Source organism: Pholis gunnellus (assembly GCF_910591455.1).
Source record: "Pholis gunnellus genome assembly, chromosome: 6".
NCBI lineage: Eukaryota > Metazoa > Chordata > Actinopteri > Perciformes > Pholidae > Pholis > Pholis gunnellus.
This window is the reverse complement of record NC_136532.1, coordinates 27,293,203-27,314,878: the sequence shown is the minus strand read 5'-3', so window position 1 is coordinate 27,314,878 and position 21,676 is coordinate 27,293,203. Positions and strand designations below refer to the sequence as shown.

At 42.6% G+C, this 21,676-nt stretch overlaps 1 protein-coding gene across 1 annotated transcript; it reads left to right on the top strand.

Annotated features, from left to right (window-relative positions):
• Positions 1-312: 312 nt before the first annotated feature.
• Positions 313-10,287, top strand: sncaip (synuclein, alpha interacting protein; the record flags this gene model as incomplete). Its single annotated transcript, XM_079161079.1, has 12 exons — positions 313-432; positions 3,302-3,390; positions 3,534-3,606; positions 4,240-4,883; positions 5,147-5,318; positions 5,506-5,780; positions 5,866-6,045; positions 6,498-6,611; positions 7,289-7,414; positions 8,192-8,361; positions 8,585-8,674; positions 9,378-10,287. Exons 2-12 carry the CDS (start codon positions 3,334-3,336, stop codon positions 10,285-10,287), a joined length of 2,811 nt encoding a protein of 936 aa, XP_079017205.1. The 5' UTR covers positions 313-432; positions 3,302-3,333.
• Between the last annotated feature and the right edge of the window lie 11,389 nt (positions 10,288-21,676).

Here is a 21,676-nt window from a genome sequence, read left to right as displayed (position 1 = left end):
TTCTACTGAGTACTTCTTCCACCATTTCCTTTGTAATTGTATAATGACCAACAGGATCTTTATTTGTCCTCACAGTGGTGGTAATGGGCTTCCATATATAACATACTGTACACACACTCATAAAAACACACACACACAATACACTCTTATTTGCAGGTGTAAAACTAAAACTGTAGTTCTTCCCTTCTGTATAAACAGATGTGGTCCTCACTAAACGTGGTGGGAGTGAGACCTCCTCCCGTTCCCCCCTCCTCCATCTTTGCTTCCCATATGTCAAAGTCTTTGTGCTTTTCAAGACGGAGAGAAAACACACACAGCTGGATCCAAGGATCGGTCCGAGAGCTAGCATCTCAGCTAGCATCTCAGCTAGCTTTGTAGCCCATCCTCAAGCTAGCCCCTGCTCCTCGGCCGCCTGTGACTTCCATACAAAAGGTACACAACTGTCCGTTAACCGGGAGCAAACAGCTCCTTCTCCACCGGAGGCTGGCTGTCGTTTTATTTTATTTAATCGTTTTTTAACCTGAGCTTTTCTGTTCTGACCTAATTTTTCCAGCTGGCCAAGTCAGTTAGCTTCCACGTTAGCTTCTCTGGGTGCTAATGCCATCTAAGCTAATTAGCGAGCTAATGCTATCTAAGCTAATTAGCCTCCCGCTGCTTCACGTGCAGGTATTAACGGATTAAAATGAGCCGTTCGAGGACAACTCTCGATGTTTTCTCCGGTTAAACACATTTTATATGATTCTATAAACTACTATTAGCCTGTTTGCTCCTCATTGTCATCTAGTGACTAATATGATATAAAGTCTTATTTTTAATTATGTGGAAATGAAGGAAAAATCACACGCACGTTAATGTTAAATGTTGTTTTAATCCACTTTATATCATTGTATTTCTCTCAATGTAATGTATCTGTATATTTGTCATAAAAACAAGATATAAATATATATGATGTATTATATATAAGATATTCATTAAAATATTAACCTTAAATAGTAACATGGCAGCACGGAGACTGTGCTTATTATAACATTAAAGTTAAATTACTAATAAAACATCTTTAATTTGTGCATTTCCACTGTTTAGCAGGTCGTTTATAGCTTTTGTTTAAATACAAGTTAAGAGTTTAGTGATGTAGTTAATATAAATATCACATTATTGACATATACATAGTTTACATAGTTTTATATATGTATGTGTATATATATATATATATATATATATATATATACACATATATATAATATGTAGTAGAGAGAGAGTCAGAATACTTTCTATTTCTCTGTCAAAGTTGAGACTAAAGTAATCAGATGTTTTCATCAGGTCTGTTTTAAACATGTGACACAGAAATGAGTTCTTATTGCCGGTTATTAATAACTGTATTAAAACAGTGTAATAAGTGAACCCACAGCAGCACTAATGAGATGATAGCTCGATGATAAATAGAGAAAACACCAGAATACAACCAATCACAGCTCATAACAACTCTTCTGTCATATTCTCTGAAGACTTCCTGTTTCGCTTTCAGATAAAACAACATTCAATTTGATTTTAAAGTTAAATTGTTAAGTATATTATGTTCATAAAACTCTTATTGTGCTTTCAGTAATGTTTGTAATCAGGATGTTATGAACACTTAATGTCTTCTCTTTGCTCTCGTGGGATCTTTTCATTGTGGATAAAATAACCTGTTTCTCTAATTAATCCTCAGACTTCACTGTAAAGAAGTTAAAATAAAACCTTCCTCTCAAAGAGATGACGTGAACTGTTGACGGAGAGGTTTAGACCGTCAACAACAACAACAACAACGTTTTATTTTCTGTTCCCTTCACCTCCATTGACATTGAGCGTAGACGGACGTGTTAGCTAACAAGCTAGTTCATCCTCCAACCTGGCAACCCGAGCACTAACTGATGCTAAATCCATATAATATATAACATTTAACAGACCAGGAGACACTGGTGTGTTTAATTCCACTGTTTAGGAAAAGAGGATAAACTCCTGAAACTCCTTGACTTTGCTCCAAAACATTTGTTTCAGACTCGTCAGCTGTTCACATAAACACAGAATGAGTCTTATTTTTAGTCTTTCAGGCCTGAACTGTTGTTTTCCTCAAAAGCTGCAATCAGAGGGTTTTATTTTGGCGGGGCTTTAGTCCTGCGGTCTCCACTCAGCTCTGTGAACATCCGGAGGCTGTGAGAGGAAGTTTGTTTTATAAAAACATGAAGAAGAGTCTTCATGATGCGTGTCATCGCTGTGGCTGTTATTTGTGTGTGTGTATATATATATATATATATATATATATATATATATATATTCTGTTTAGAGCTCGTGTTAGAAGTTAAACAGCTTTAATATCTGTTTTATATTCATGTGTAAACATCTCCTTCAAACTACTGGATTCATTCAAGTTTATCACCAAAACTACATTTTCCAGACTACATGTGAACACATCATGATAACGTTATAATGTAGCTTCAGCCAGTACTCATGTTCACTGAGCAGAGCCTGAAGGCATCATGATGTCACTGAAGTGAACCTCCGTTGGTTAGCTGTTAGCGGTGCTGCTAACGTTACTAGCTCTCCTCCTGTTGGTCTAAACACTGATTGGTTGTTTACAATGAAACATGATCAGAGATCAGAGAGGAGGAGGGAAGGATGGAAGGGAGGGGGAGGGAAAGAGGGGGAGGAGGAGGAAGGAAGGGAGTTGGGGAGGAAGGAAAGGAGGAGGGGGAAGGGAGGAGAAGAAAGGAAGGAAGCGAGGAGGAAGAAGGGAAGAGGAGGGAAGGAAGGGAGGAGGAGGGGGAGGGAAGGAAAGAAAGACGGTACAAAGAGAAGCTGTTGTGTCTTCAGCGATTATCACGTTATCTCTTGATCGATTCTGTTCAAGGTCAGAAACTTTAAAGAACTCACAGACTGTTTATAAGAAGCGGACGTAGTCATCGTGAGCCATGTTTTATTTCTGCAACCAGTGAACAGGAAGTGACCATATATGGACTGAGGAGGAGTGACGTAGAGACCTGTCAATCACCGTGTAGCCCCGCCCTAAAGCATCCCCTGCTTTATGGTCTGTTTGACTCTAAATGGACCATCATTTACTAAATGAACATCATGCTGTATTGAAGAAGACTTGAAACTAGAGATTGAGACCATAAACTCATGTTTACAATGTTTACTGAGGTAATAAATCAAGAGAGAAGTAGAGTCATTTTCTCATAGACTTCTATACAACCAGAGGAGTCGCCCCCTGGTGGACACTAGAGAGAATGCAGCTTTAACACATGAAGCGTGTTGTCGTCTGCAGCTGCTGGTGAGGCTGATGATGGTGGTGTGAAGATGGAGGCTCCTGAATACCTGGACCTGGACGAGATCGACTTCTCTGATGATTCAGTGGTCAGTCGTCATTTAAACATAAATGTTAGATTCTAACCGTCGTGGAGGAGGAAGTAGAGTTTTAGTTTCAATCTGTACTTAAAGTAAAACAACTGTAATGTAAATATAACTGCTCCTCTCTCTCTCTCTCTCTCTCTCTGCAGTATTCTGTGACGTCTCTGAAGAGCATCCCAGAGTTGTCCAGGAGGAGTGATGGCCCGGCTGAGGACAGGCCAGGTAACCACGTCTTATTGTGAAAGGGTTTTAATTTCACCTTTATGTAACCAGGAGAATAAAAGACTCAACAGCGTCCTGACCGAAACAATGTCAAATCAAACATATAATCAATTTAAAATAGAATAAAATAAAATTACAGAATGATTCGACCTCTTTAACTGCTTTTTTAGTAGGAAGTAGTTCATAAGTAAGAAGGAAGCAATAAAATAATATGAGTTAAAGACCAACTAGCAGGATCCTGTTGAGCCAGTCTGTCTGCTAAACTGTTGTATCGTCTAAAGATACCGTGAATTATTTTATTGAGTTTCCTTTTAGTGAATTTGAGTTGCAGTGAATATGTCTCGGGCTTTTATTGTGAAAGGTCAGAACAGAAGGAGTGGATATCTGGTCTGAGCTGTCGTTGTCAGGGTTGAAAGTATCAATAAAGTTTGATGTCTTGGTTCAGAACAAGGAGCCTTCAGTGAACTTATTGATTATTTGTCCAACGTGATTGGTTGATGCTTTTCTTTGCGGTGAGAAAGCTCAGAAGACGAACGACTAAAACTAAAGTGTTTAAAAAGTTAGACCAGATTTAGTTGTTTTACTTTAAACTCGTCTTATTAAACCTGTTGGTCCGCCTCCTCTTCCCTGCAGCTCCGGCCATCAACTGGAGTCGCAGCGTCTCCTCCCTCGGCGGCGGCGGCGGAGGGATCAAACCCACGGGACTCGCCGAGGCTCACGGGAACAAGTTCCGGCCCGTGAAGAGGGTCTCGCCTCTCAAGCACCAGCCGGAGACCACCGACTCGGACTCGGACGGCAAAGTCCAGGTGGAGCCGGCGGAGGAGGCCGGTAAGGATGAGCCCGACTCGGACAAACCGACCCAGGCCTCCAGCTCCAAGGAGGCCAAGGGGCCGAGCGGAGGAGGAGGAGGAGGAGGAGGAGATGGAGGAGGTGATGGAGGAGGTAACAACCCCCAGGCTCTGTTCGGGGAGCTGGAGCACTACGACCTGGACATGGACGAGATCCTGGACGTGCCGTACATCAAGTCCAGTCAGCAGATGTCCACGCTGCCCCGCGTCGCCCACGATAAGCGCTCGGTGACGGGGAGCAACCTGGGCGGAGGAGGAGGAGGAGGAGGAGGAGGAGGAGGCTCCAGCAACCTGGGAGGAGGAGGCACCCTGGAGAGGAGCCGAGGAGGAGGAGGAGGAGGAGGAGGAGGAGGGATGAAGAGCTTGGCGTTGCCCCACGGAGAGCCTCTGAGCCTGGGCAGCAGCAGCAGCAGCAACTCACAGACTCAGGTACTCTTTAAGACTCTTAATCTGAAAAGGAAATATACATCAGGCCTTCAGAATAAAAGCATGACATTTGTAATTCTGTTGACACATTTACTTTGTACATTTCACACACGTTTGGTAAAATCATGTCGTGCACAAGTAGTCGATTCTACAGTAATTAACGACCTCAGTAATGTTAATAATAATAATAATATGCTTTTTTGCACGTCGTGTGATCAATATAATGAATCTTTGAATGAGCCGTGATGCTCGCGTGTTTCCTGCAGTTCTGCGTTCTGTCTCCGGTGAAGTGGTCCGACCTCAGGAAGTCCAAGTCCATGGATCCAGACCTGCACCTCCTCCACCGCTCACCAGCAGCAGGAGGAGGCTTCCAGTCAGAGCTGCTCCCATCGGGACACCTCAGCTGCTCCTCCTCCCTCTCCTCCTTCTCCGATGCAGGTTAGGACCTGTGTGTGTGTGTGTGTGTGTGTGTGTGTGTGTGTGTGTGTGTGTGTGTGTGTGTGTGTGTGTGTGTGTGTGTGTGTGTGTGTGTGTGTGTGTGTGTGTGTGTGTGTGTGTGTGTGTGTGTGTGTGTGTGTGTGTGTGTGTGTGTGTTCATGATTTAACTTGTTTAAACTGCTTCCAGACAAGCTGCTGTCGGCTCGGGTCTACCCAGAGTCTCAGAGCCAGAGGCCGGGCGTGGAGCCTCCAGGAGGCCCGGGGACGAAGTTCCCCGTGCCGGGCAGGCAGGACGCCTCCAAGCCCTGGGCGTCTGGAGGAGGAGGAGGAGGAGGAGGCAGCAGCAGCGTTGGTCTGCCAAGGGGGTTCGGAGGAGGAGGACCAGGAGGGGAGGTGGACGAGGAGACCAAGAAGAACCAGAACATCATCAACATCGTCAGAGAGGGACAGATCTCTCTGCTGGTGAGTGGGAGGTCCTCATCTTCACATTTGATGTTCGTTTGTTCCTCTTCTTCATCTCCTCCTCCTCTTCCTCCTCCTCCTGCAGCCTCACCTGGCTGCCGACAACCTGGAGCTGATCCTGGACCAGGACGGGAACAACCTGCTGCACGTCTCGGCCTGTCAGGGTCACGCCGACTGCCTGCAGCACCTCACCTCTCTGATGGGGGAGGACAGCCTGAACGAACGCAACAACCAGCAGCTCACCCCCGCCGGGCTGGGAGTCAAGGTGTGTGTGTGTGTGTTATTTACCTTATTTTATCTGCTTCATTTAATCCTCCATCGTGCACCTGCGGGTGGAAATGTTCCAAACTGGAAGACTTGTGTGTCAGGACGTGCAGACGTTTTGATTGGCTGTTGGCAGCCGGTCGGTGAGGTCATTTGACATCAGCGTTGTTGAGCAGCGGGACGTTCACCAGTCGGCGCTGTTGTGTTTGTGCTGCTGTGGAAACCAAGACTGTTGATTGGCTGCCAGACAGGAAGTGTGTTATCTGGAGACAAGCCGGGCAGCCGAGTCCTGATTGGCTCTTATCAACAGGCCTCTTGTTTATTCACTCTGATTAATGGAACGTGTGTGTGTGTGTGTGTGTGTGTGTGTGTGTGTGTGTGTGTGTGTGTGTGTGTGTGTGTGTGTGTGTGTGTGTGTGTGTGTGTGTGTGTGTGTGTGTGTGTGTGTTACAGAACGGTCATCTGGAGTGTGTGAGGTGGATGGTGAGTGAGACGGAGGCCATCGCTGAGCTGAGCTGCACCAGAGAACATCCCAGTCTGATCCACTACGCTGCTCGCTATGGACAGGTAACACACACACACACACACACACACACACACACACACACACACACACACACACACAAATACAAATACACACCAACAAGCTGGAATATCCAGCGGTCCTGGAGAGGTCTGTGAGCTATGTTACGTTCCCCTTTAGTGCGCTCTGTCTGAAACTTTTTAACATAAATTTAAAATCTGCAGCACTATTAAATCCAGACTAAATGTTACAAATCATAAAACTCTTTTATTAATGTGAAGACAAGGCAGCACCCTCAGGACAAAGAAGCTTCATGTGTTAAAGCTGCATTCTCTCTAGTGTCCACCAGGGGGCGACTCCTCTGGTTGTATAGAAGTCTATGAGAAAATGACTCTACTTCTCTCTTGATTTATTACCTCAGTAAACATTGTAAACATGAGTTTATGGTCTCAATCTCTAGTTTCAAGTCTTCTTCAATACAGCATGATGTTCATTTAGTAAATGATGGTCCATTTAGAGTCAAACAGACCATAAAGCAGGGGATGCTTTAGGGGCGGGGCTACACGGTGATTGACAGGTCTCTACCAGAGACGTATACGGCGTCTCTACGTCACTCCTCCTCAGTCCACGTATGGTCACTTCCTGTTCCCTGGTTGTGAAAACAACACTTTTGAAGTGTGGTTGTGTGACTTCAGGGTAAAACGTCTCTCTCTCTCTGCAGGAGAAGGTGCTGCTGTGGTTGCTTCAGTTCATGCAGGAACAGGCGATCTCTCTGGACGAAGTCGACCAGAACGGAAACACTGCGGTCCACGTGGCGGCTCAGTACGGACACCTCACCTGTATACAGGTGAGTGACTCTGAACCTGCTGCTTGATGTAAAACCTTTTTTTTTTCCAGGCTCTGCTCCCGCTTATCGTGATGGAGCTTTTTTAGTTTATTGTATAAATGTTTCCTGCAGAGTGTTTTTAATCCTCAGGCGGATGTTATCAGTCCCGTCTGCTTCCTGTCGGCTAAGCCGGGGCCGACAGTCGGTTTATTATTCTAATAAAAGCAGATCTTTCTCATATTTATTTTTTTTTTTGTAGCTGGAAAAAAGTGAGGAAAAAAAAAATGATTTTTTTTCTTTTTTTGCTAGCAAAAGAGATTAGAAGTGCGCATGCGCTTCAGTGACGATCTCCTCACAGGTCCCTTCATCCCCTCGCCAGTCTTTCCATGAAAATGACATGCAATTCTACATATTAATACTTATAATGATATATAACATCTAACATTTACAAAAGTCACCAGTAATAGTTACCTTGTGTAGAATTGCATGTCGTATTTTTTCCGGCAAAAAAAAAACATCCTAATCTTTTTTTTTCTTTTTTCCGGAACAAATACGACATGCAAAAAAAAATAATACATAAATCTTTTTTTTTCTTTCTGCATGTCGTATTTGTAAATTTGTAAAAATTTGTAAAAAAAAAAAAAAAAAAAAATCCATAATCTTTTTGTTTTTTCTGGGTGGATATATATATAATTTTTTTTTGGGTGGATTTTATTTCATTTTGCTGCGGGAATGGGCTTCCATAGGGACCTGTGCTGCGAGTTTTTAAAGAAGTGATCCTTCTCTTTGTGTCTTTAGACTCTGGTGGAGTACGGCTCCAACGTGACGGTGCAGAACCAGCAGGGGGAGCGGCCTTCCCAGAGTGCCGAGCGGCAGGGACACACCACCTGCGCTCGCTACCTGGTGGTCGTGGAGACCTGCATGTCGTTGGCCTCGCAGGTCGTTAAGCTCACCAAACAGCTCAACGAGTAAGTTGCTGTTCTTACACTTCATGTTTTTATTCTTTAAATGATTTCAGTAACTGAAGCGTTGGTCATTTGGTGAGAAGCTTGTGAAATCCAGCGCTACATGAGGCTCAAATAAACAGATTTAGTTGTGAATGAACTGCGATGAGCGGATCAAAAGGATGCTAACGCTATGCTAACATTGTAGCTGCTCCAGCAATCGTTAACGCTGTTGTTTGTCACGCAGACAGGCAGCGGAGAGGACGACTCTACAGAAACAGATGCAGAGACTGATGGACCCCAACAAGGCTGAGGGGACGCCTTCCAGATCCCCCAGGTAACACACACACACACACATACACACACACACACACACACACACACACACATGCATAGAAACTCTCTATCCTGGTTTCTTACAACTACATGTCCCATGAGTCTGGAGTTCTGTAATGTTTGAAATGTGGATATTTTCGTACCACGATCATCTATTGTGACGCTTACAAAACCCTGAAGTTCAGTCAAAGTTTCTCTGGTTTGTTGTCACATGACGTCATAGTTTCACAACTTAATGTTTTTACACAATCTGGTTAAAGTAAACGCTTTATTAGAGGAGAGATTTATCATGAGAACATGAAGAATAGAATGTTTTTATGAAATATAAACACAGTTTTAAGCTTTGATTCGGTTCCTTTTTTTATAACTGAAGCGTTGGTAACACACGATGTGTTCAAGGACCGTCGGAAAGATGAAAATCTGACTACAATGACCCCCCCGGCTGTGTAGTTATATAGAAAACATGCTTTTCCATCCCGCCGGTGGGTTTTTGGGGTTCAGAAGGTTTAAATTCACCACCTGAACCAGCGTGTACGAGTATGGTGCTAGTACTACAGCAGCTTTAACGTTAGTTCTCCCTGTAAAAGCCTGTTCTACTATTATATAAATAGTATTATTATTATATAGTTTGTTTGTTATTAACAGCGTCCCCGTAGAACATGTAGAAGTAAAGGCTCGTGTCTGTCTGTCTCTCTGGACTCCAGCTCCCATCAGCCCTCGGGGGAGGCGTGGCCAGAGATGATGTTGACGGCGGAGGAGACTCCAGGCGACGGCTGGTTGGTCCGTCAGGGAGGGGTGGGCCCGGCGGGCGGACCGGGGCCCTCGGCGGTCTCGGGGGCCTCGGGGCCCTCGGGGGCCCGCAGGACGGGGCTGGTGGAGCGGAGGGAGCTCAAACTGGCGAGACTCAAACAGATCATGCAGCGCTCGCTCAGCGAATCGGATTCGGACGGTTATCCGCCGGAGGAAGGTAAAAGTCAGGGAGCGTCGGCCTCCGGCACGCTGCGCCCCGATAGGCCGTCCCACCTGCCAATCACAGAGGAGGAGCCGGAGTCAAACCACCTCAACCCGGTGAGGAAGACCCTCCCCTCGTCCTCGTCCTGCTCCTCCACGGCCGAGAGGAAGCTGGCGTTTTCTCTCAGCGGGTCGAAGTCGGCGGACAGCGTCGGCCACAACCCCTCCCCCACCTCCAGCGACCCGGAGGCGGCCGACGGTAAAACGCCGGACGACCTCCACGACGGAGCCCAGAAAGCCGCCGCCACGAGCCCCAAGAGCGCCCTGAAGTCCCCGTCGTCCCGCAGGAAGACGGCCCAGAACCTCAAGCTGAGGGTCACCTTCGACGAGCAGGTGCACAAGAGCTCCGGTCAGGAGGCGGAGCCGACCAAAGAGCGGCACCACGGGAAGGAGAAGGAGAGGACTCCGACGGGGAGCGGCGAGAGCAAGCGTCCGTTCGGGGCGTTCCGCTCCATCATGGAGACGCTGAGCGGAAACACAAACCACAACAACAACAACAGTCAGCCGGCCTCCGCCTGTCACGGCTCACCTGGCAGGAAGTCAGAGAGCAGAGGGGCGGGAGGGGGCGGGGCCAAGGTCAAGAGCAAAACCAGTAACGTTTAACCGAAACCAGAGCCGACTGGAGGACACGGAGCTAACGGAGCTAACAGACGCAGAATACATGAGCAGCTCACATCTATACGGAAGAAGAAGAACAAATACATCAAATATAAACAAACAGAGTAAACACTGTGATCAGGTGTGATCTAATCAATCAATCAATCAATCAATCAATCAATCACGCTTTATTTATAGAACACCTTTCAAATGATTGACGAGACGAAAATGGAGAGAAGACGAAGAGACCAATGTACCAAATGAAGTTTTATAAATACTAATTAATTAATTAGTAAATAAATAAAATACTAAATAAATTGATCATTATGAAAACGTAAAAAATAAGTAAAATTAGAGCGTAATAAAATAGAGAATAAGACTATAGCATAAAAACACACTTTATAGAATCAGACATAATTATAAGTAGTATTGTTAAAAACCATAAAACACTACGTAGAAGCCAGACTGAATATATATATATATATATATATAAGATAAGCGTGATATGTTTTCTCCTTCATGTCGTAGTTATAACTCCGGCTGCACGACTTTGATTGAGTTTTATTAATTGTTTTCTTTTTTAGCGTTTTTTAATCGTTCTAAAAGCGTCTCTTTGTGTTTCTCCGACTTTATTCGCTCTGAACTATTTGATGTAAAACTTGCATTTAGTTTCATAAATGAGCTTCACGCCTAAATGAAAAGACGACATTTATTAAATGTGTCGGAGCCAAAAACAGCAACACGACCGTCACACTTTAGTTCTTCTGTCGTTGAAGCTTCTCATGTTTCTGCGTCTGATGAACGACTGAAAGACTGAAATGTTCAGAGAAACGTTTTTTATTGACCGACTGAAGGAAACGTTTGTTCCTGAAGAAACTTCACGTAACTCATAACTTTTCACCTTTTTTATTAGTTTTTATCACATTAAGTTTGTTTATTTTGTTTAAATCTGTCTGCCACTTTGTTACTGAACTCCACTAAAGATGAAGTATTAATATTTATGTTTATGCACAGTTTTATGATTTAAGAAAAAGAAGTGGTTAAAAATCATGCACGTGGTTAACGTGCACCAGCACAACAGATCGTTTTAAACCACTGTGTATATATATATATGTGTATTATTTAATTAGTTGAGCATCTTATCCCACTCTTTATTATCTATGCAGTGTTGTTGGCATGAAGTAGAGTTTAGCTGAGTCACGTTGAGACGACGAGCTTTAAGGAAGCGACGTCTACGCTTCAAGGAGGCGACACGAGGAGGCAGGAATCAATGTTTGCATTGAGCTACAGCAGCAGATTCCATTCTGTCTGTTTGCTCTTCATCATCACACGTTTACACGTTGCTCTTCATCATCACACGTTTACACGTTCATTTAAGTTCAGTGTGTCAGAAGAGACGTTTTATAAAAGATCAAATATCACATTCGCCTCTCGGTGAGACGTTCAGGGCCTCCCTGCAGTATTAATACACTTCTTATATTTAATAATAATAATTCAGTGATGAATACATGCTCCTGTTAAACCTCCACAATAAAAAGCCCTTTGTTATTGTTTTCTATTTAAAAGCTTTTATTTTGAAGCAGCAAAATGAGGAAATGGTGTTTTTGTATCAGCTGTTTCCTGTGACGCTGTGGAGACTCTGAAGCCTCACTGGCTCCCCCATGAGGCCGCGGTGTGCATCACACCACGGCTTACCAGAAACACTTTATCATGAAGATCTACGTCTAGTTTCATGGAAATCTGTTTCATCTCTGTAAAAGAAAACTCTTTGGACTTTTGGGGAAAGTTGATGAGAAGATTTATTCATTTCTTCTGTTTCAATGTGACGTTTATCATATTTTAGGTTCACAAACTCTTTGGCTGCTGTTGATGGTTATATGTATGTATACATACGTATACATATATATATATATATATATATATATATATATATATATGGGTATGTATACATATATATATACACATATATATGATGGATGACATGCCTCCAAAAAAAACGTGAAGCCAAAACGTCTCGATCGGCCCCGTGTGCTGGCTCGCTGCAATAAAGGTCATAAGCTCCGCCCCCTTCCATGTTAGCGGATGGCACATGGGCCAAACTAAAAAAATCAAAACTACATCTCGACCGTTAAAATCTCAAGATGGCGGCGCCCGTATCTGAGATATTTTGGCTTCACTTCACTCTTCACTTTTATGTACAGTGAGAGGAAGTAGAGACGTCTGTTTCAATAAAACTTTATTGAGGTAATCGTCAATGGAACCGGTTGAAGATGCGATGATGACGGACGCTCGGAGATCTCAAACCTCCGGCTTCTGTTCTTCTAACATGTTGAACTGATCCTTTAACCAACTCGAGTCCCAGATAAACCAGTAAACAGTTAAAGAGTTGATTCACTGTGGAGCAACAGATAAACCAGTAAACAGTTAGAGTCCAGCCTGAACTACGGAGTTATACTTTTTCACATGTTTCCTGTTAAAGGAAAAAACTAAATGGTGCTAAATTGGTAAACTTTCAGTTAATTCATTTCTAATTAATTTCTTGTGTCGAGCTGAACATTTTTAATTTGTCCTAAATTAAATAATAAATCAACATATTTAAAGAATACATTTTCCAATAACAAGTAAATATGAATAAATATTTACTTCTAAACTCAAACATAATATTTTACTTTCCAAGAGAAATGAATAATAAACGACGGACTTAATAAAGTCTCACCAGATGTTTTTAGGTGTTTTTTTTGTCGCCCGATTGAAAACTTGAAATGATCGCTCGCTGTCTTCAGTCTGTTGGTTGTTTCTGTTTTATTTTATTTGAAGCGTCGTCGTTCTGACAGACGGAGACAAAACTGAACTCTTGTTTTATTTTTAATGAACTCAAAACAACAAAATGAGACAAACATCAGTGAACTGATCTGAGCTCAGTTTTTTATTACGGTTCTGTTTATTGAAGCTGTTGTAAATACGAATAAAGTGTTGAATAAGAGCTTCATGATTGTTATTCACGTTGACTTTTCTCTTCTGTCTTATTAATATTTGACATTAAAGCATCATACAGGTGATTTCATTCTCTCTCCTGTTCACCAGCTGTTTATTACACAATATTCAAATTTAACCTGTTTGCCTAAAATCACGTTATACTTTACTTTTTTGTAAAAAAAACATGCTCATTATTTTTCTCCCTCTAGGAAAACATTGATCTTTATTTTGTTTATTTATTTATTTATATATTTAGTTAGTTAATTAGTAAAAATGAAATACTTTTTTAGGTTTAGGAAAAGAACGTAAAATACTTTGTTAGGTTTAGGAAAAGAATGTAAAATACTTAGGTTTAGAAAAAGATCGTAAAATACTTTGTTAGGTTTAGGAAAAGAACGTAAAAAAAATTTGTTAGGTTTAGAAAAAGATCGTAAAATACTTTGTTAGGTTTAGGAAAAGAACGTAAAATACTTTGTTAGGTTTAGAAAAAGATCGTAAAATACTTTGTTAGGTTTAGAAAAAGAACGTAAAATACTTTGTTAGGTTTAGAAAAAGATCGTAAAATGCTTAGTTTTGAAAAAGATCGTAAAATACTTAGTTATGTTTAGGAAAAGATCGTCGTTTGGGTTAAAATAACTACTAAAATACGCAAATTACGTGACAATAATGTAAATGTTGAACGAACAGCGGTCTCTTGGCTGAAAGATCGCTTGCGGTCTTTATAATTCCTTGTTCATGATTACGTGGATAACAATGAGAAATTATTTCGTGGGATATCTACGATGTACAGCTCATTGTTTTTCATAGATAAAGCTACGAACGCCGGATGAGTCCGGCCTGCTCGGTGACAGAAATATAAACGCAATTTTACCGCGATGACTCGCAAAAAACAACGAGAGCTGAACGAAGAAGAACTCAGATTTGAGACTTGATTGAAGTTTTATGATCTTTCAGAAACAACTGAAGCTCTTTACTTCATCAGAAGGGCCCCTGCAGGTCCCTGGACCCCACTTTTGACCAACCGCCGATCAAGATGGATGCCGTGTGTGAGCAGCCCTCTCCGGTAATTTAACGACCGATACATAACAGAGCGTATATATTTATTTCCTGTGCACTTCGGCGGCATCAAAAACAGTCACTTAACGTTCCAGGATTTATGGTGTTTGGGTAGCAAATTGGCCTTTTGATGGTTTCCCACGCCGGATCGGCCTCCCTCCCCCACGGGAGACTAATGGGGGGGGGGTTCGCTCTAATGGCGCCCCTCAATCATCTGCCACGAAATATGAAGCGCGACGCTCTACAATTAGCAAAACAACACAGAGAGGACGTGAAATGTGAAGAACGCCAGATTCATCAGGATCCTCGTGGGTTCATGTCACGAAAAACAAGAGCGATTTGTTTTCTTGTCCTCCCTCCTTTTCTTTCGGGGTGTGTGTGTGTGTGTGTGTGTGTGTGTGTGGTGGGGGGGGGGGGGGAGTTAAACTGATAAATTAGACCTCATTTATTGGACAACAGTTTGAGTCGATACCCAGGGGCCTCCGCTCTGCAGCACGGACGAGGCTCCAGAGCCGCTAATTGGTTCTCTGTGTGTTTGGATGGAGGGGTGTTTGGAGAAGGGGGGGGGGGGGGGGCAGACGGGACGTTTGGTCGGCGCTGATGCTCACACACACACACACACACACACACACACACATAGAGGCGGTTGTCTCGGCGGCGGACGTCTGCGGCACACGCCACGAAAACGGACGAGACAAGCGCTTGATTTGACAGCCGGGTGGAGGCGGTTGTGTGTGTGTGGGGGGGGGGGGAGTGTTGGGAGGTGTCATGTATAGATTTTTGTGTCCGTTGTTTTGGCTTATTTGTGTGCTTCTTTTACTCAGTCAATCAAATTTAATTGACACCGCTGGGCTGGGGCCTGGGGGCCCCGCGGCATGCTGGGATGACAGGCCCTTTAATGCCAACGAGAGGAGCGAGGAGGAGGTTCTTCTGCACCGTGAAGGATGAATTCCTCCAGCCGTCAACGGCATTAATTGATGTAACAACAGCGATGATGGATACTAATAAATACAACCTTTAAGAAAAAGAAAGAAAAGGTAATTAGACGGCGTCCGGCTGATAAACACCATTCGTCTTCCTCGGGACGCCTTCAGACGACGGACGCGAGGCGTTCGTCTACATGCAGATCAAGCTGAACGTTTGCGTTTTATTCTTTCCGTTGTTCCTCATCGGGACCCAAAAACGTACAAACACCAGATTCTTCTGAACCTGTCGGCGTCACACAGAGTGGATTTCACCAACCTTTCACAGAGCGTCCAGTTAAAGGTTGAACACCTGGAGAGATAAATACACTCGAGTCCAGCTTAAAGTTAGACCAGAACCCAGTCCGTCTTCAGGACTGAACCCAAATTGTACTGAAGCCAGTGAACAGGAAGTGACCATATCTGGACTGAGTGACGTAGAGACGGCGTATACGTCTCTGGTATAGACCTGTCAATCACTGTGTAGCCCCGCCCCTAAAGCATCCCCTGCTTTATGGTCTGTGTGACTCTAAATGGACCATCATTTACTAAATGAACATCATGCTGTATTGAAGAAGACTTGAAACTAGAGATTGAGACCATAAACTCATGTTTACAATGTTTACTGAGGGAATGAACAGTCATGTGACGCTGTTGCATCCAAACTTGGTTTTGTTGCCGTCGAGTCCTTTTTTAAGTTGAGGAAATTGAAAACGCCCTTTTTTTCAGGTTAAAGCAACAAAACATCAGCTCGCTGACCAGAGACCAGAAGAATATTTTAATACTGACTGTCGTCTGTTACTGTTACTCAGTTATTATCCTTCTGAGAAGATTCATGTAGAGAAGGGGGTTCTGGGTAATATGAGGATGAAGAGGTGAATTTAATCTATAATTGTAGAGACAGAATGGTGAAATAAAAATTACATTGAAATAAAAGTTCAATAAAGTTCAATAAAATAATAAATAAAAGAAGAATTGGATGCTCGTCTCTTTGCTGTGACATCACCAGGATGTGTTCTGTGTCCTGGTGTAAGTGACACGTTGCTCTGAGCTGCTGTCTGCTGGTCCGTAGTTCCTCCGCACCGCCACCGGAGGGCAGCATTGCAGCAAGTTAACCACCAGAGAAACGAACAGCATCCGTTTGGCCTTTAGCTTCTCCGTCACGCGGTCGATTTTGTTGATTCCGAGCATGAAAACAGCAGCGGCGCCTTGTTAAAGTGTTTGTTTGGCCTTCGGACTGTTTGTCCCCGGAGGACGGACTCGCTGGAGGAGCACACGTCGTGAATAACCGGCAGTAAACTGGTTGTTTTAATTTGCGTCTGTAATTGACAGTTGGGCTCAGTTTCCCGGTGACCCCGGAGACGAGGCCGACCGTTGATGATGTGCTGCAAAATGTCAGAAATACACGAGCGTTAAACTCAAAGAGATGATGGATTTTCTTTTTTTATCTTATAAGTTGTTTTCAGCAGAGATGTTCTTTGATAAACTGCTGCGTCTCCTCATACAGACAGGAAGTCTCCTTTCTGTGGTTTTAAACTGACTGAACTAAAACAGAAACACTTTGAATCACTTTTTATTTCTTTAAAATAGCAGCAGCATCAGAAAACACACAAGAACTATCAGATGTGACTTGTTTTACACTATAATCTACTCTAGATATTGAATGGCATCCTGGTGTAATTTAGTTAAAGTCTGACTTAAGTGTGACACTATTGAAGAATTACCTGCATTTAATTTTCAAGACAAGATGAAGAATTTTTTCATATTAAGAAAATAAGGTTTTGATTTTACGCTAAATTAAATCGTTTTTTTTCTCAGACCAGTTGCCGAGAATAAATGTTTCTGCAACACACATGTACGTTTAATGTGCAATCAGTCAGAGCGAGTGGCGTACGAGAAATAAACGTTATTGAAAGTTATGTGGTTTAGTAATGAGTAACACGAGAGAGAAAGTCCACTACGGGCTGCAAGGAGGTCCATCAAACACACGAGACAGCTGTCAGTGTCCCGTGTGAAAGCAAAAGTAAACGTTGAGTTTACGCTTGTTATGTGATGTTGTTACACCTGTTACGCACCGTTACATAAGAAAGTCTGCTGAGGACGGTTGATATTTATTCACGTCAGTTTCGCTGTTACAGTTGTCATATTTTGTTACGTCGGTATGTCACGTTACATTGTTACGTTACATTGTTACGTTACATTGTTACGTTACATTGTTACGTTACATTGTTACGTTACATTGTTACGTTACATTGTTACGTTACATTGTTACGTTGTTACATTACGTTGTTTCATTACGTTATGTTGTTACATTACGTTATGTTGTTACATTACGCTGTTAAGTTGTTACATTATGTTGTTAATATTTTAACATAAATTATGATCTTTTTTCTAACGTTACAAAACGTGTCATTGTGTGTTTCTGCAGGCGTCAAACGCGGCTGATATGAAAGATATTTTTGGTTCAGAAAGGCCAACATTCAACGTTTCCCGTGTTTACAGAATCAAACGATGCCGACATGTCTTCTGGTGACTGGGACCAGTTTTCTTTACTTGCCGGAGGCAAACTGGTGATTTAGTGAGGAAGCTAAAACCTGTTCTAGTTTTGTGAAAGACATTGATTCTGTCACAGCATTGCCAGAAGAATATCAAATCATTTTTTACCTAAAATTGCATTAAAATCATTGTTTTCAAGTTTTAGAAAAAATGTTGTATCCTGTAACCAGAAATAATGAAATCAAGAAAAAGAAAAGTTGATGAAGAAGACTTTTAAAACAACACTTGAACTAAGTAGATTTTTATTGGAAACAGGTTGAAATAATCTTCCAACACTGAGAAACTTTTTTTCACTCACAGAAGAAATGACTTGATGAGAATGATTCTTTGTTCTGCAGCGAACACGGAGCCAATAAACCACGTTAAGTGTTTTGTGAGGAGACGACAGCGGAGACTCTGATCGGTCATTCTCAGTCTGTTATCTCCTCCTGAATGAAATAATAGTGAAATAAAACTCTCTCATTTCGCTGAGGGGTCCCCCGGGAGCCTGTGGAGGGGCCCCTCGAGGGTCCCCAGACCCCACTTTGGGAGCGCTCGGTGGGGGCCCACGTTTACAGGCTTGCGGTAATGATGCTTGTTTGTCCAGCGGTCTGTAAATCACACCGACATTAGAGCTGTCACAGGATCCACTGGAGACAGAGCAGACCATCACTAACACCCCCCCCCCCCCCCCGCCCCGCCCCCCCAACCCACCGGATCTATAACGGCAGCCAAACACACAAAAACAAAGAGTACGGCGAGTCTGCAGAGCTCATAAAAGTAGTTTTAAACCGATACAGACCATCTTTAACCTCTGGACGTACAACAGCAGAACGTTTAGGATTCAAATGTGAAAGGAGTTTTAAAACTTAAAACTTTAACAGATTTAATTCATTTAAATACGTTCATCTCGGGACGGATGAAGATTCAAACTAACACCAATTAACACCACTGATTTTAAAGTGGCGTGAAAACAAATTAGCATGTTTAAATTGGCTAATCAGCGACTTTCAAAGGACTTCAACTGATGTGAAGAAGAACATTATCAGCCACAGAGAAATATCTCTTACAACATTTCATGATTCATAATTCATCTTCCCCTCTGTAATAATGTTGGTGGACATTTGAACATTTGAATGCTTCGTAGACAGGCGGGATTGACAGGTCTCTACCTTTAACTCTTCCACTGTGTGTTTTCATTTAAGTCACCCAAAAATGTTTTATTCAGCGCTCAGTTGTACTGAGCTCCATCCTCTCATGTCACGTCTGGTTGCTGAAAAAAACAAGATGGCAACCGCCAAAGATACGTTGTTACGTTGTTACGCTGTTATGTTGTTAGGTCGTCACGTTAGGTCGTCACGTTACGTTGTTACGTCGTTAAGTTGTTACGTCATTAAGTTAGGTTGTCAAGTTAGGTCGTCAAGTTAGGTCGTCACGTTAGGTCGTCAAGTTAGGTCGTCACGTTACGTTGTTACGTCGTTAAGTTGTTACGTCGTTAAGTTGTTACGTCGTTAAGTTAGGTCGTCAAGTTAGGTCGTCAAGTTAGGTCGTCAAGTTAGGTCGTCACGTTACGTTGTTACGTCGTTACGTTGTTACGTCGTTAAGTTGTTACGTCGTTAAGTTGTTACGTCGTTAAGTTGTTACGTCGTCAAGTTAGGTCGTCAAGTTAGGTCGTCAAGTTACGTTGTTACGTCGTTAAGTTGTTACGTCGTTAAGTTGTTACGTCGTTAAGTTAGGTCGTTAAGTTAGGTCGTCACGTTTTGCTGTTACGTTACGCTGTTACGTTACACTGTTCATACCATGAACAGACTTTGACGCAGTTCAACCATCCAATACATTCCTTACTTCAGGGGCCTGAAAGTGAGATCCAAACCCTGTAAGACCCGACTAAACCGGATTGGGTTTGACAAATTTGAGACCCAATCCCAAATCCTTTATTTATATAATAATAATGAGAATGAGAATCATAATAGTAATAGTAATAAAATAATGAAAAATAATAATTAATAATGATGATGGTGATGATTGTAATAATAATAATAATGATAATAATAATAATAAAAACTCCCCTTTCTCTCTCTCTCTCTCTCTCTTTTAGGGACTGAACCCTCCCTCAAAGTGGCCCTGATTCCTCGACCCTCCTCCCTCCTCCCTCCTCGTCTCCTCCCCCCTCTGCGGCGTTCTGTCTTCATTCTCACAGCGTTCTTCATTCATTACAGCAGCTTCGCCGGGAGACGAGCAGCTCTTATTGGCACTGCTGCCTGTAAAATCGGCCGAGAGACTAACCTTTAAAGTGAGGGAGAGAGAGGGAGGGTTTGTTAGAGGAGAGATGGACGTAGAGGAAGCAACACACACACACACAGTGCTGTAAATGTGTCTATCTGTGTGAAATAATGACAGTGTGTGTGTGTGTGTGTGTGTGTGTTGTGATATTTATTGGGAAGCGACGGCTCCTTTAACCTCGCCCATCGAACGCCCAGCGCTCCCATTAAGCTGACTGGGACGTCCACAGGGAGGCAGAGAGAGTGAGTGTTTGTCTTTGAAGGGAGAATCTTTAAAAGGCAAGAGGTTGTTTTCTTGGAGTGTTTATGTGCCGATACCTCCGACTGAGTGTATTTATAGTGAAAGGTGTACTGTAAGTACAACAGGGCCTCAATTTAGCTCATCACAAGAAAAAAAACACACTTCTATTATATAACTTTTTAGAATTGATCATATCTTAGTAAGAAGCCTCCTGTTTGCTCTAACACTGAATTCAAAATTTCATTTTAGCAACATTTCCTGTTTTTCCAAGAGTGACATGAGAAGTTCCATATTTATACTGCATTCACGTGGTGTCAGAATAATAGGAAAAATGTGCTCCCGACAGGAAAAACCTCCGGTTCTGCCGAGTGAAACGTCTTAAACCTGCATTCTCTCTAGTGTCCACCAGGGGGCGACTCCTCTGGTTGTATAGAAGTCTATGAGAAAATGACTCTACTTCTCTCTTGATTTATTACCTCAGTAAACATTGTAAACATGAGTTTATGGTCTCAATCTCTAGTTTCAAGTCTTCTTCAATACAGCATGATGTTCATTTAGTACATGATGGTCCATTTAGAGTCAAACAGACCATAAAGCAGGGGATGCTTTAGGGGCGGGGCTACACGGTGATTGACAGGTCTCGTATTTTAGTCGTTTTTTTATTGTTGAAATGCAAATACTGGAAACAGCTATCAACGTAGGATCATCATGGGAGCACGTAAATTATCTCATGAGTGTATAAACTGGAGTCAGGACGTTGTTAGCCTAGCTTAGCATAGCGACCGTAAGCAGGGGGCGAAACAGCTAGCATGGCTCTGTCCAAAGTCGGCCAACACCTCTAAAGCTCACCGATTAATGTCACCTGTGTTTTTAACATTTATTAAGAAAGACTTGATTTCCATTCTGACTGTAGCATGTTCACGCTAGCATTAGCATGTTGCGCTACCATGCTAAATGTTACTGGAATGCTAACTATAGTTGGGTTAATAACCATGAGCACATTAGCATGTTAATTGTAGCTGTGTTAGCATGCTATCATGGTAAATGTTACATGATCAGTTTCCCTGTACGTCAGTAAAGGTACATATACCACACTGTGAAAAAATACTTAATATATGTATATGAAAATAACTATATTAAATATAAGTCAAAGTTCTGCATTGACAATGTTCCTTCAACACAATCAGATCAGTATTATCAGGAAAATGTGTTAGAGAGGTAAAAGTATTTGAGTAACTCTACTTACATTAAATTACACTACTGTACATGATGAATAGCATGCTAACTGTTAGCATGTCACAATGTAGCATTAGACAACATTTAAAATGTCAAGACGTGGAAGT